The sequence below is a fragment of the Rhinopithecus bieti genome, unplaced genomic scaffold, assembly GCF_001698545.2.
Source record: "Rhinopithecus bieti isolate Rb0 unplaced genomic scaffold, ASM169854v2 scaffold_2432, whole genome shotgun sequence".
Classification (NCBI taxonomy): Eukaryota; Metazoa; Chordata; class Mammalia; order Primates; family Cercopithecidae; genus Rhinopithecus; species Rhinopithecus bieti.
In genome coordinates, this window is record NW_016804136.1 from 4077541 (window position 1) to 4094294 (window position 16754).

At 39.6% G+C, this 16754-nt stretch overlaps 1 protein-coding gene across 1 annotated transcript in view; it reads right to left on the minus strand.

The window, feature by feature from the left end:
• Positions 1-16754, minus strand: part of LRRFIP2 (LRR binding FLII interacting protein 2) — a 135152-nt gene that overhangs the window by 99709 nt on the left and 18689 nt on the right. Inside the window, exon 3 of the mRNA XM_017865726.1 lies at positions 7247-7391. Within this exon, the coding sequence (XP_017721215.1) occupies positions 7247-7336 (90 nt within the window). The 5' untranslated portion in view covers positions 7337-7391. The remainder of the gene's footprint in view (positions 1-7246; positions 7392-16754) is intronic.

The window sequence follows — 16754 nt, forward strand, 5'->3', positions numbered from 1 at the left end:
AAAAAAAAAAAAAAAAAAAAAAAATCCAAATGTTCTAGCAGACACAAATGTGAAACAGCCATGAAGCTTCCTTTCTTACCTCTTACAAGTAAATTTACACGCCATATTTTTTATTTTTATAGGTGGGGGTCTCACTCTGTTGCCCACGCAGGAGTGCAGTGGCAGGATCACAGCTCACTGAAGCCTTGAACTCCTGGGCTCAGGCAATCCTCCTACCTCAGCCTGCTGAGTACCTGGGACTACAGGCACATGTCACCACACTCAGTTAAACCAAATATGTTTATGTGTAAATTCTGCTCAACACAAAAATCTCTGGATACTCTTTACTAGACTCCAATTCTTATGATCCTATCCTGAATGAGCTCAGGAGTTCGAGACCAGCCTGGGCAACATAGCAAGACCCTGTCTCTATTAAAAATAATAATTATTAAATAATTATTAATCATAGTAAGAGATTAAATGTACAGACTCTGGAGCCAACCTTCACGAGTTTGAATTCAAGCTCTGCTATTTCTTACCTATGTAACCTTGGGGAAGTCACTTATGACTTCCTCTTCAGGATCCTATCCTCTGATCTAGAAAAGATAATCAGTTTCTATGTCTGACATTCATTCTCTAGATTTAAGAGAACTATGCATAAGAACATCAATTTTCTTTGGGTTCTGGACTTTGGAAGAAATCACAGAATTTTAGATCCAGAAAAAAAAATCTCAGATCATCAGGGACAAAAATCAGCAACATTCCTGTTGCTGGGCATGGTGGCTCATGCCTGTAGGCCGATGCAGGCAATCACCTGAGGTCAGAAGTTCGAGACCAGCCAGGCCAACATGGTGAAACCCTGTCTCTACAAAAACTACAAAAATTAGTTGGGTGTGGTGGCACACGCCTGTAATCCCAGCTACTCAGGAAGATGAGGCACAAGAATCACTTGAACCTGGGAGACGAAGGCTGCAGTGAGCTGAGATGGCGCCACTGCACTCCAGCCTGGGCGACAGAGTGAGACTCTCTCTCTCTCAAAAAAAAAAAAAAAAAGGAACATTCTTGTGACTTTCACTTGAAGAAGTATGCATAAAATGTGTTTTCTTCATAATTTCAGCTCTAAAACAAGAAAAGCAATAACACTCCAGGCTTCCGTGATGCCTCAAAAAGACTTTGCAAACCCTTCAAGAGGCTTCAATTTCTTCTCAAAAGGAAACTCACCATTAACACTCACCAAACTGACTATGGTAAGGCAGCATAACTAGCTTTCACTCTACCCTCATCATTCTCCTTTTGAGAGGCTAGGTATCTAAGGGTCCCCAATTTGATACACCAGGTATATGCTTTCAGACAATTTCATTGAAAGTCAACTCTGAAATGGCATTTTTCACAAGCCCATGAAAATATCAAAGCCAAACGCACACAAAAGGTAAGCATTCAGATTGGTCTTCTGAAACCCTAGGGAAAGTGATCCCTTCCGACATTTGCTCTTTTGAGATCTTCCTACAGCTATAATAGTCTGAGCTCCCAGAGCAAAACAGCAACATGCCTATTACAGACATGACAGGACTTATAAATCTACCCACATTCCTGCCTTCACAGAATAGTCTTCAAACATTTCAATATCTTTTAAAAATGCACTTAGAGGAGGCCAAGGCAGGTGGATCACTTGAGATCAGGAGTTTGAGACCAGCCTGAACAACATGGTGGAACCCTGTCTCTACAAAATGAGTCGTGTGTGGTGGCACATGCCTGTAATCCAAGCTATTCAGGAGGCCGAGGCAGGAGAATCACTTGAACCCAGGAGGCAGAGATTGCAGTGAGCAGAGATGGCACCACTGCACTCCAGCCTGGGCAACAGAATGACACTCCGTTTCAAAAAAAAAAAAACCCCACCAAACTCAGAGGCCGGGCGCGGTGGTTCATGCCTGTAATTCCAGCACTTTGGGAGTGGAGGAGGTGGAGGCGGGCAGATCACTTGAGGTCAGGAGTTTGAGACCAGCCTGGCCAACATGCAGAAATCCTACCTCTACTAAAAGTAAAAAATTAGCTGGGCATGGTGGTGTTCACCTGTAGTCCCAGCTACACAGGAGGCTGAGGCAGGAGAATCACTTGAACCCAGGAGGCAGAGGTTGCAGTGAGCCAAGATCATGCCACTGCACTCCAGCCTAGGTGACAGAGACCCTGTCTCAAAAAAATAACAATAATAAAATTAAACATAAAAATGCACTCAGGTTTTTCAAGATGAAAAGCATTCTGGGCGGGGCGCGGTGGCTCACGCCTGTAATCCCAGCACTTTGGAAGGCCGAGGTGGGCGGATCACGAGGTCAGGAGATCGAGACTATCCTGGCTAACACGGTGAAACCCTGTCTCTACTAACAGTACAAAAAATTAGCCAGGTGTGGTGGCGGGCACCTGTAGTTCCAGCTACTCTGGATGCTGAGGCAGGAGAATGGCATGAACCTGGGAGGTGGAGCTTGCAGTGAGCAAAGATCACGTCACTACACTCCAGACTGGGCGACAGAGCAAGACTCCATCTCAAAAAAAAAAGAAAAAAGAAAAAAAGAAAAGCATTCTGGAGATGGATGGTGGTGATGGCTGCACAACAAGGTAAATGTACTTAATGCAACAGAAGTATTACACTTAATGGTTAAAATGGTAAAATTTCTATTATGTTTATTTTACTAAGATTATTAAAATGCATTCAGTTCCATATTTTAGCACACAAATTATTCAGTTTATAAACCACATTTATGCTTTTTGCTTCTTTTCCTCTTTATTCAGATTACCTGCTTTTTGGCCAACTGAGGAGCATGTAAACCTGAGCAAATCCTAAGCAGCAAGAAGAAAAAGAAGCTATTTTTCTTTATTGATGGCATTCCCTGTTCAATTCAAAAAACAATCTGAAATTAGGAAAAGATAAACTAAACTCTTAAGATTTAACAACAACAACAAAAAAGATTAAGCAATTTATCATTTTTATTGTTGTGGGGATTTTTTGTTTGCTTCTAACTTAAGGCGAGAGAGAGAGAGAGAGAGAGAGAGAGAGAGAGAATGTGAGAGTATGTGAGGCAGGAGGATCACTTGAGCCCAGGAGTTCAAGTCCCGCCTAGACAACATAGCAAGACCTCATCTCCTTCAATCAACCAAGCAATACAGATTTCTGGGCTCAACCCCCATAGATTCAGATTTACTAAGTATGAGGTATAGCTTGGGAATCTGTACGCTGATAAAGCTCCCTGGGAGACTCTGATGATCGGTCATGTTTTAGAAAACCTATCTTAATAAGTTTATTTTACAAAAAGAGTCCATTTTACCTTTCTACCAGTCTTCTATTATCATTTTCAGTTTCTGCTTTTCTGTTTTTCGTTTTGAGACGGAGTCTTGCTCTGTTGCCCAGGCTGGAATGCAGTGGTGCAATCTCGGCTCACTGCAATCTCCGCTTCCTGGGTTCAAGCAATTCTCTGCCTCAGGTTCCCAAATAGCTGGGATTGCAGGCGCCAGCCACCACACCCAGCTAATTTTTGTATTTTTAGTAGAGATGGGGTTTCACCATGTTGACCAGGCTAGTCTTGAACTCCAGACCTCGTGATCCACCCGCCTCAGCCTCCCAAAGTGCTGTGATTACAGGCGTGACCCGTCACGCCCAGCCCAATTTCTGCTTTTCAATAAGCAACAAATAGCCTACTGCAAGCCTAACACTGTTCTAAAGGTTAACATGCCTTATCTTCTCTAACCATCACAACACTGTGAGACAGCAAAATAATATTACTCCCATTTTACAGACGAGGAAACTGAAGTCTAGAGAGTTACTTAAAAAAATTACTCAACCAGCAACCAGTATAGCCAGAATTCAAAGTCACACTTGTAAGTCTCCAAAGCCCACCTCTCCTGGAACATGAACAATGACTCAAATGGCTGAATTTTTAGCCTTGCTTCTGATACATTTTAGACAGTTATCTGAACATCACCTGTTTCCTCAGCTGTAAACATGGCTAATAATAATATCTATCTATCCTACTTAGCTCAAGACTTTTGAGAGAATCAAGATGTAAAACTGCTTTCAAAGTCATGAAAATTACTGAAAACAAAAAACAAGCTATTAATGGTGGAATTAGAGAGGACTGAGAAACAATCTGGCATAGTAAAAGGTTAAATGCACAGACTCTGGAGCCAAGCTTCCGGGTCTGAATCCAAGCTCTAGTATTTCCTAGCTATGTAACCTTGGGGAAGTTACTTAATTTTTCTGTGCAATGGTTTCCGCATCTGCAAAATGCAGATAAAAAAACTGATTGCAGAATTTTTTGCAGATTTTTATAAGGATTAAATGAATTAATGCATGTAAAATGCTTAGAATAGTGTTTGCCACATAGTAAGCACTCAATAAGTGCTGGATGTTAGAATCCTATACAATTTTTTAAAGAAAGCATCACATTAAAAAAAAAAAAAAGTTCAAATACTTAGTGACAACACAAAAGGACACTAGAAGGTGGTGGCATTTTCCTCCCTTATAGAAATCAGGGTAAATCTCGCCAATTTTGAAAGGAAACATTCTGGGTAGTTTCAATTTTCAACTACAATTATGTTGCTTCCAAAATGCTTCATTTGTGCAAATAGTTAAGATCACTCACTGTAAAGTTGTATCTACTTTTTCATCTTTTAACTGAAAATATCTCTTTGATTTTATTTTAAGTTCTGGGATACATGTGCAGGACCTGCAGGTTTGTTACATAGGTAAACATGTGTCATGATGGTTTGCTGTACCTATCAACCCATCACCTAGGTATTAAGCCACATATGCATTAGTTATTTATCCTGATGCTCTCCCTCACCCCACTGTGCTCCCTCTCCACAGGCCCCAGTGTGTGTTATTCCCCTTCCTGTGTCCATGTGTTCTCACAGTTCAGCTCCCACTTATAAGTGAGAACATGTGGTGTTTGGTTTTCTGTTCCTGTGTTAGTCTGCTGAGGATAATGGCTTCCAGTTCCATCCATGTCCCTGCAAAGGATACGATATAGTTCCTTTTTATGGCTGCACAATATTCCATGGAGTGTATGCACCACATTTTCTTTATCCAGTCTATCATTGATGGGCATTTGAGAGTCGATGTAACTCAAATGTAACCCAAAACTATAAAAATCCTAGAAGAAAATCTAGGCAATGCCATTAAGGACATTAGCATAGGCAAAAATTTCATGATCAAAAGCAATCGCAACAAAAGCCAAGCATTGACAAACGGGATCTAATGAACTAAAGGGCTTCTGTAAGGCAAAAGAAACTACCATCAGAGTGAACAAACTATAAAATGGGAGACAGTTTTTGCAATCTATCCATTTGACAAAGATCTAATATCCAGAATCTGCAAGGAACTTAAACAAAATTACAAGAAAAAAAAAAACCATTAAAAAGTGGGCAAAGGACATGAACAGATACTTCTCAAAAGAAGTCATGTATGCAGCCAACAAACATGAAAAAAAGCTCCACATCACTGATCATTAGAGAAATGCAAATCAAAACCACAATGAGAAACCATTCACACCAGTCAGAATAGCGATTATTAAAAAGTCAAGAAACAACAGATGCTGACAAGGCTGCGGAGAAACAGGAATGCTTCTACACTGTTGGTGAGAATGTAAATTACTTCAACCATTGTAGAAGACAGTGTGGTGATTCCTCAAAGACCTAGAACCAGAAATACCATTTGACTCAGCAATCCCATTACCTGAAGGAATATAAATCATTCTATTATAAAAATACCTGCACATGTATGTTCACTGGAGCACTATTCACAACAGCAAAGACATGGAAACAATCCAAATGCTCTCATTGATTTTAATGTATTTTGTTATGGTAATATCACAATTTCTTATCAGGTTTTAGGTAGTAACTTTCCTTTGCTTCAAATAGCCTCCTACAGCATTTGACTTCTAATTCAAAAGCTAACCGAGTAGCTTCCAAAAGGAAAATCATAACAATGAGCTGGATCAAAAGAGTGTGTAATGTGTCAAAAGGAAACTACACTATTCCTAAATGAGTTATTTACTAATTACAAAGAAGAAGTGCTATGGTAATAATTCTCACCAAAAAAATATAATTTAATGATGCTCTTAATGATGCTCTAAGCAACTCTCATACCATATTAGTTTACGGTCAGTCTGCAGTTGCAGATAGAGTCTGAAACAAAGTTGGCAATTGACTAAGAAATCCCAGCTGGTAGTCATGTTAAATTTCCAATATACTGCAGGAAATGTTGCCAGTGATTCAACAGGTGACACCCCTTCCCTTTTTCTTTTTTCTGAGTTACAACAAACTGAAACAAAATTGCCCCAGAAGTTCTGTTACCAACTAAAAGAATTAAACATAAAAATTCCACTGCAATGTTTCAAAAAATAAAACATTGAATCTGAACAGACAGGAAATATTGTTTCCATCAACATGTATATACCACCTCTAAAGCATATTAACAGAATAGCCCAATGAGTATTTCTATATAGTCCTCATATCTTCAACATTCTAATTATCCTAAGTTTACATTCGAAAGATTAATTATAAATTTCCATACATTATAACAAGTACATGGAACTCAAGTAACCCACAAAAATATAAAGAAAAATTAATTTTGGATGCATTGGATATTGTGAAAATTGATTATATACATTGGAATTATCTTGTCATACCCAATTAAATTAGAGTCACGAGACCGGGGGGAAGAAAAGGAAAAGAAAAGCACTTAGGGAACAAGCACCTGTCCAGGGATTATCTGGCAAGCCAGCTGCTGAAATGACCTGTTATAACCTTAAGATCAGTTTTACCTAGTAGCTGCAGAAATGAACTGCTGTAACTCTAAGACTAGTTTTACCTTCCACAGTCACTCACAAATCAGAGCATGCCAGCTCCCAAAAACTTCGCTAGTGCCAATGCATTTTCTTTCAAAACAACGCATAACATTTCTCTAATAAAAACCTCAATCTTTTCTTTGTTCTTTGGACATACCAAAGACCAATGCAGTCTGTGTGTATGCCCAAATTACAATTCTATTGTCTCAAATAAAACGTGTTGTTCAGAGATTCATCTCTATATTTGATTTATGTTGATAATATCCAACTATATTTTATTCTAATACACTATTTTAGAGACCAGTTATAACATCTTGCTCATGATAAACATCCAAAACTAGTTCAATTAGTAAACGTCTATCTCTGTCAAATCGGCATTTTTACAATACATCTGTGCAACTCAGTGTTGAGAGGGGATTTACCAAACATACCTCTCTGGCAATGTTACTCAAAGCTTCATCTTCTGCAGAAAATCGGTCTTTCACAGGTGTTCTTTTCCTCCCAGAACCAGGAGTCCCCATCTTGTGTTCTTAACAGTCTTTTAACTTTGAAAGTGATTTAACTGTGTTTTCAGCCCTGAAGTAAACAAAAACATAATAATTTATTTCTTTCTGTGCAATTTTCATGTTCATTTATACATTCACTTTTAACAGAGAAATTGTATTTCTTCCTAGAGAAATCAGTCACCAAATACCTTCCCACTACCAAATTATTCCAATAAATTTTAGAATATTTAATTTTATACTAATTACTAAACCTCCCAGCTCTTTTCACTATGCTACCCACGGCAACCTGTGAGAGTGTATTATAATATTAGCCTCAGAAAGCTGCCATCAGCGGAAATTCTACTTAACCACTTAAAATTACTATAGCTGGGCAGCCTGGCCAACATGGTGAAACCCTGTCTCTACTAAAAAAACAAAAATTAGCCGAGCAGGGTGGCACACGTCTGTAATCTCAGCTACCCGAGAGGCTGAGGCAGGAAAATCACTAGAACCCAGGAGGCAGAGGTTGTAGTGAACCAAGATTGCACCACTCCAGCTTGGGAGACAGAGCGAGACTCTGTCTCAAAATAAATAAATAAATAAATAAATTACTATAGTTATTTCTAAAACCAATTTCCATACCAGAATGAAAAACATTTCAGAAGTTATTCAGCCTAAACTTTTAGAAGATGTTCAAGTGGTTTTACTACTAAGCCTTATAGTTACAAAACTAACTTTGCTTTTTAGTGTAATTTAAGAAAAATTCCAATTAAACCACAACAACGCCAGGCACAGTGGCTCTCACCTGTAATTCCAGCACTTGGGGAGGCTGAGGTGGGCTGGTCACTTGAGGCCAGGAGTTCGAGATCAGCCTGGCCAACATGGTAAAACCCCCATCTCTACTAAAAATACAAACATTAGCCAGGCGTGGTAGCGCATGCCTATAATCCCAACCACTCCAGTGGCTGAGGCACAAGAATCACCTAAACCCAGGAGGCGGAGGTTGTAGTGAGCCAAGATCATGTCACTGGACTCCAGCCTGGGTGACAGAGAGAGACTCCATATCAAAAAAAAAAACAAAAACAAAAAACAAACGGACAAAAAAAACCCAACAACCATATAAAAGAAAAAAATGAAGGTTTATTATTCTGTAATTAACGATAACCAACACTGTCCATATAACAAATACCTGAGTGTCTGTTGTTACCAGGTACTACAGGAGGTGCTAAAGGTACAGTGATGAACAAAACTGATACAGTCAAATGATTAAGAACATATCGCCAGGCGCGGTGGCTCATGCATGTAATCCCAGCACTTTGGAAGGCCAAAGTAGGTGGATCACCTGAGGTCAGGAGTTCAAGACTAGCCTGACCAACATGGTGAAACCCCATCTCTACTAAAAATACAAAATTAGCGGGACATGGTGGCACATGCCTGTAATCCCAGCTACTTGGGAAGCTGAGGCAGGAGAATCACTTGAACCCAGGAGACAGAAGTTGCAGTGAGCCGAGGTTGTACCCCTGCACTTTAGCCTGGGCAACAAGAAGGAAACTCCTCCTCAAAATATAAAAAAAAAGCATGTATCTATGAACCTGTTACTATTACTTATTAGACTTATTTTAACAAAAGGGAGAAGAAAAACCCATCCGCCAGGATTAAATAATAAGGATGAAAAAGACCATCTAACCTTTCTAACACATGGTATTTGAGATTAAAGATTACCATGAAAGAATGCAAGCCAAATTTCATGACCTGTTTTCTTCTATACACATTGCTAACAAGTATAGCTCATTTAGCTAAATATTCTGTAACTTAAAAAAATTTTGACTTCCTTTAACAAAATAAACCAGCAAAATTTCATTACAGTATGAATCACAAAGGAATTCTCAAGTAAGTCTGTTCTCACAGAATTGGCTATATTGAAATTCTAAATGACTTTAATGTACTGGAATTTACTTGATTCAGGCTAAATAAAGCAGAACTACTCCACCAAAAAGTTTTCTCCAATAAAGATTCAGGATATTCCCAACTTATCTGACACCATTTCTCATTCATCAGAGCTAACTTATTATTCTGTCCACCAGAATAAAGACTGATGATGGTTTATTACTTTTATTTCACTAGAGAAGATATATCTGGATATGATTATTAAGAACTCATTTAAAAATGGAAACACCAGCTGGGCGTGGTGGCTCACGCCTGTAATACCAACACTTTGGGAGGCCAAGGCGGGCAAATCACAGGAGATCAGGAGTTCGAGACTAGTCTGGCCAACATGGCAAAACCCCATCTCTACTAAAAATACAAAAACTAGCCGGGTGAGATGGCGCATGTCTGTAATTCCAGCTACTTGGGAGGCTGAGAGAGGAGAATCGCTCGAACCCAGGAGGTGGAGGTAGCAGTGAACCGAGATCATACCACTGCACTTCAGCCTGGGCAACAGCGTGAGACTCCGTCTCAAAAAAAAAAAAAAAAAGGAAACACGAAAAAATGTACTTCTTAATGTAGCAGCTGATATATCCCAGACACAAATCAGAACAACTGAAAAGGACAGAAAATTTTCTCAGGGGTCTCCAATCATCTTCAGCATAATTTTGAAGATTATACACTTAACTAATAGTAATAGTGTATATATTGCTGGTGGGAATGTAAACTAGTACAACCACTATGGAAAAACAATATGAAGATTTCTTTTTTTTTTGAGATTGGAGTCTCGCTCTGTCGCTCAGGGTGGAGTGCAATGGTGCAATCTCGGCTCACTGCAATCTCCGCCTCCCAGGTTCAAGCAATTCTCCTGCCTCAGCTTTCCAAGTAGCTGGAACTATAGGCTTACGCCACCATGCCCAGCTAATTTATGTATTTTTGGTAGACAGGGTTTCGCCATGTTGGCCAGGCTGGTCTCGAACTCCTGACCTCAGGTGATCTGCCCGTGTTGGCCTCCCAAAGTGCTGGGATTACAGACGTGAGCCACCAGGCATGACCCGAAGATTTCTTAAAGAACTAAAAGTAGAACTACATTTGATCCAGCAATCCCACTACTAGGTCTCTATCCAAGGAAAAGAAGTTATTATATGAAAAAGACACATGCACACACATGTTCATAGCAAAACAATTCACAACTGCAAAGATACGGAAAAAACCCAAGTGCTCATCAACCAATGAGCAGATAAAGAAAATGTGGTATATACACACCATGTAATACTACTCAGCCATAAAAAGGAATGAAATAATGTCTCTTGCAGCAACTCGGATGGAGCTGGAGGCCATTACTCTAAGTGAAGTAACTCAGGAATGGAAAACCAAATATCATACGATCTCACTTATAATTGGGAGCTAAAATATACAGACGCAAAGGCATAAAAATGATATAATAGACTTTGGGGACTTGGTGATGGGGGCAAGGGCAGGGGGTAAGGAATAAAATACTACATATTGGGTACAGTATAAACTGCTTGGGTGATAGGTGCACTAAAATCTCAGAAATCACCACTAAAGAACTTACCCATGTAACCAAAACCATCTGTACCCCAAAACTATTGAAAAATTTTTTTTTTTTTGAAACAGAGTCTCACTCTTTCTTGCCCAGGCTGGAGTTCAATGGCACGATCTTGGCTCACTGCAGCCTTTGCCTCATGGGTTCAAGTGATTCTCCTGTCTCAGCCTCCCGAGTAGCTGGGACTACATGTGTGTGCCACCATACCTGGCTAATTTTGTAATTTTAGTAGAGACGGAGTTTCACCATGTTGGCCAGGCTGGTCTCGAACTCCTGACCTCAGGTGATCCACCCGCCTCAGCCTTCCAAGGTGCTAGGATTACAGGCATGAGCCACATGACCAGCCGAAATAAAATTTAAAAAAAAAAATGGTAATGGTGTATACAAATATTAGCCACCTACTAAAAAAAAGCGACATGCAACACAATGTTCCTTTTCAGACTACAGTGACAATTTAGTGAATGCACTGTGGTATCATCCAATATTTGTCCATCAGTCAGCTTTCCAAGGACACAATGAAAGATATTTCACAGAAGCAGGAGAAAAAATGTAAGCATTTTCTAATTTCAGACACATAAAAATAATCAGAGAATAAAAATAGATTTGGCTAGAAGTATATCAATAGTTTAAGAGTGGTTTTGTTAGGAAGATAGCATTATGGATGCATTTTTTTCTTAATTCTCTAAAATTTCAATAGCATTGAGGAAAAAGAGATGCATTTTAAAACCAGACATGGTAGCTCACGTCTAATAATCGCAGCAACTTTGGGAGGCTGAGTCAGGAGAACTGCTTGAGCATAAGAGTTTGAGACCTGGGCAACATGGCAAAACCCTGTCTCTACAAAAATTTTTAAAAAATTAGCCAGGCATGTTGGCATGTGCCTGTAATTCCAGCTACTTGGGAGGCTGAGGTGTGAGAACTGACTGAGCCTGGGAGGTCGAGGCTGCAGTGAGCCATGATCACTGCACTCCAGCCTGGGTGACAGAGTGAGACCCTATCTCAAAAAAATAAATAAATAAAAATAAAAACATTCCAATCTAAGGCGCAAGAAATAAACTAGCCCCCAAACGGATCACATCCAAATTAAACATAATATGCTATACTACTGAGACGCCAATCTGAAACCACTGCTGGTAGCATTCTTTTGAATGTACTTCTTTCTTTTCTTTCTCCTCTATCCCCATGATCCATTTTCTTTCTTTCTCAACTAACAATGCCTAAGCCTTACACCTGCCAGAGTACTCCTGGACCACAGATTTATGTAAAAAATTCTTTCTTAAAATTGCTTCCAAACAAAATGGTTTCAACAAGCTCCAGAATAGGCAGCACTGAGAAAGAGATGACAGGAAAAAGCAGCACAGGATAAGCAGGAAATAGGAACAACTTCCTATCTTCCTTATCCTTCTTATCATATCTACAGAGAGCACCTAGGTGTTTATATGACTGATTGGCCAGGTCCAGTTGCCTTTTTCAGTTCACATAATGCAGATCAAGAACAACCTAGCTCAAAGTATAACCTAGTATTTTTAAAAGAACTGTATTATTTGTACCCTGCAGGCAGGTTTCCTTACCAGTATTAGAAAAATGACGACACTGGGCAACACGGTGAAATCCTGTCTCTACAAAAAAAAAAAAAAAATTATCCAGACAAGTTGACGAACACCTGTAGTCCCAGCTACATGGGAGGCTGAGGTGGGAGGACTATGTGAGCCAAGGGAGGTCAAGGTTACGGTGAGCCGTGATAGTACCACTGCACTCCAGCCTGGGTGACAGAGGGAGACCCTGTCTCAAAAAAAAAAAAAAAAAAAAAAAAGGAAAAAGGAAAGGTTTTTCAGTTCTCATGCAATCTATTTTCTAGTAACTCCAGGTCATTCTTTATCAGTGATGGAGGAAACCTTGAAAGAAATAAGATTCCTAACATAGCCAGTGGGAAATCTTTCAACAAAATGACAAAACTTGAGAATGTAGACTCAAAGGAAACCTTAAATAGATTATTTTCTTTCTGATTCTAAAGGACTTGCCGTAAATTTCTACCCCAAAGTTTCCTCAAGAACACTTTTCTTCAGGAGCACATTAACTCCTTCGAGTGTTTCCTTGGTGGTATCAAACAACTGAAAGAGCTAAACCTTTTCCTCAATTGATAAGAACAAAACTGCCTGTATTTTTGTCAAGTCCTTTACCCACACAGTGTCAAGTTGATTTTCCCCAGATGGTTTTGTCATGAAGCATTTGTCTACTTAAGGAAAAGAAGGAAAGTATCTTCAGGATCTTGTGGAATATAAACCTTCCAAAACAGACAGATATTTCAATAAGGCTTTCTCTTCTCCAAGGAGCTTCTCATATAATACACATCTGAAACAACAGGCATTTTGCCACAGTAAAAGTGGCACTTCAATCATGATATTGTCCACTTTTGTAAGAACAGAATGTGCATGTAGCACCAGTATGCCACACTCTAAATATAGGACACTTAGAAAGTTCTGTGCCTAATCTGGATCCTGATAGATAGTTCCTTTATATCTAAGTATTGCATCATGGAGAATTCAAAATACTGTCCTATATGTCTTTGCATCACAGCTGCCATTACTGTGAACGCTAGTCTGCACAAGAAAACATTTTGTAGTTATTCATAAACAAATCCCAGTACATGGAATTGTCCCTGAACTAAAGACTTAGTGTGATTGCAGTTGTTGCCACTTGACAAAACTTAAAATGAGAAGATTCAAGTTCAACTGATTACACTACCACTTGCTGTGTTACCCTCCCCACTTTCTACGCCTTCATCTCTTTATTAGTTTCATCGATATAACATGGTTAATGTGAGGCTCAAATGAATGAAGAAAAATCCAAGCATTTAACAAACTATAAAGCACTCCAAAAATATTTAAAGCATTCTGAATTAACTACCTGTTTTGCATATTTAGCTTGTGAAATTGACAAAAAAAAAGCAATCCTGGCCTTTCTTCATAATTTCATACTTTTAACCAAACAAAAATATCCTTGATTTCCTCCAGCATGCACTGTCTAATAGCATTAAACCATGCTAAGAGTTTCTGCTAAAGTACAGAACAATTTGGAAAAAATAAATGCCTTAACTATAATCATTTTGCTGTCTAGCACATGTATATAATAAAAACAAAAAAGGAGAAATTCTTAAGGAACTTTGTATCAAAGTTTATTTTTAAAACTCTAAATGAATAACCAAGTTTTGGGAGTGCAGCCTTATAATGGTTCTGCTAGCCCTCTTAGTAGAACACAAGTGACTTGAAATAGAAGATAGAGATCATTAAATGTTGTTTTTAAAATATTTGCATATTGTTCTATGTAAATTTTACCTCAAAAGAAAAAAGTCTTCTATACAAATATTAAACTCTAGGCAATCATGTGCATGCTAAAATATTTAGGGTTGAAGTGTACTGAGATCTGCTACTCCAAACTGCAACAATAAAAGATTAAATGACGGAATCCAGATGGTAGGTAAATTAGTGTTCACAGCACAACTCTTTCAATTTTTCTGTATGTTTAAAAAAAAATTGTTTTTTGAGACAGGGTCTCCCACTCTGTCTCCCAGGCTGGAGTGCAATGGTTCGATCTTGGCTCACTGCAACCTCTGCCTCCCAGGCTCAGGCGATTCTCCTGCCTCAGTCTCCCAAGTACCTGGGACTACAGGCGCGCACCATTGCACTTGGCTAATTTTTGTATTTTTGGTAGACACAGGGTTTCGCCATGTTGGCCAGGCTCATCTTGAACTCCTGGGCTAAAGTGATCCACCTGCCTCAGCCTCCCAAAGTGCTAGGATTACAGGCTAAAGCCACCGTGCGCGGGCTATGTTTAAAATTTTTTATCATCGGCCAAGCATAGTGGCTCACTCCTGTAATCCCAGCACTTTGCGAGGCCAAGGCAGGCAAATTGCTTCAGCCCAGGAGTTTGAGACCAGCCTGGAAAGCAAAGTGAAACTCTGTCTCTAAAAAAAAATTTTTTAATTTTTAAGAATAAAATGTTGGGGAAAGAGTAACTGCTCAAGAAGTGTGGATGACTAGGTGAAAAAAAAAGGCATGGGAATTAGGAATTGCAATTAAAAATCTTGAGTGAAAAAGAAAAGGAAGACAGGGGTAATCATAGCACTGAAGAACACCCAATAGCTACATGGACATTAAAAATAAAGATTATGTGGGGTGTGGTGGCTCACGCCCGTAATCTCAGCACTCTGGGAGGCCGAGGCAGGCAGATCACCTGAGGTCGGGAGTTCAAGACCAGCCTGACCAACATGGAGAAACCCAGTCTCTACTAAAAATACAAAATTGGCCAGGCATGGTGGCACCTGCCTGTAATCCCAGTTATTTGGGAGGCTGAGGCAGGAGAATTGCTGGAATTGGGGAGGCAGAGGTTGCAGTGAGCCAAGATCACGCCATTGGACTCCAGCCTGGGCAACAAGAGTGAAACCCTGTCTCAAAACAAACAAACAAACAAACAAAATAAAGATTATGGCAGAGCACTGTGGCTCATGCCTGTAATCCCAGTACTTTGGGAGGCTGAGGCAGATGGACCACTTAAGCCCAGGAGTTCAAGACCAGCCTGGGCAACACGGTGAAACGCTGTCTCTACAAAAAACACAAAAATTAACCAGGCGTGATGGCACACACCTGTAGTCCCAACTACCTGGAAGGCTAAGGTGGAAGGATTGCATGAACCCAGGAGGTAGAGGATGCAGTACGCCTTGATCACACCACTGCAATCCAGCATGGATGACAGCGTGAGACCTTGTCTCGAAAAAGTAAAATAAAATAAAGATTATGGGCAGGCAGAAAATGGCTCCAACCAGAAGAGGAAACAAGGAAAGGAAAGGGAGAGGAAGACAATGAGGAGAGTGGGGAGAGAGGAGGGAAAAGAAGAGGGAGGGAGGGATTACAGTTAAAGACATCAATCCTGCAAATATCTAAATGAGATCGTTACATTAAAATGAATAAATCATTAGCCGAACCTACAGAAAGAATATAGAGGGTATATTCAGAAATTGAGGCAAAGTACAAAATAAAAAAAACATATACAGGCAAAACTGGAAAACTTGGCAAAACAAGGAAAGGCAAATGCTAAACACAAACTAAATGTCAGAAGAACATTAGAAACTATAATGGTTCACTTAAACTCATACTTTATAAAGAATAATGCTTACAAAGGATGAGAACCTACATAATCATTCCTCCTACTTTTATAGTCAGTTGTCGTAAGAATTACCAAAGATATCTTTAAAGTCTCATATTTTGACTACCCACTATCCTCATATCTCCAACGCAACTGATTCTCTTTCCATTTCCTCTCCATACGATAACATGCCAGCGGTTGCATTTCTTTACTTGGTAAATTTATGTTCATTTAATGTTCATTTATAGACTAAATGGGCTATATGTTGGACATAAATCTTTATACTATTTCATCAACTGTGCAGTTTCCCCAAATTAGGAAGATAGACTAAACAACAATTCACTTATCTGTATTTTCTGAGAAGCAAACCACTTTCTAGTACCATTCAAATAGCTTCCTTTCTTGATACCTTTTAAAGTATCTCAGAGATGTATGGACATACAATCAGAGGATAAAAGAAAGGAAGACCGACAATTACATATTGCTGAGAGTAGGAAAGACTTAAAAGTGTGAAACAGGTCAGGCAGTGGTGGCTCACGCCTGTAATCCCAGCACTTTGGGAGGTCGAGGCAGGGGGATCGCTTGAGGTCAGGAGTTTTGAGATCAGCCTGGCCAGCATGGTGGAACCCCATCCCTACTAAAAATACAAAAGTTAGCCAGGCATGGTGGCACATGCCTGTAATCCCAATTACTCGGGAGGCTGAGGCAGGAGAATTGCTTGATCCTGGGAGGCAGAGGTTGCAATAAGCCAAGGTCATATCACTGCACTCCAGCCTGGGCAACAGAGCAAGACCCCACATCAAAAAAAAAAAAAAAAAA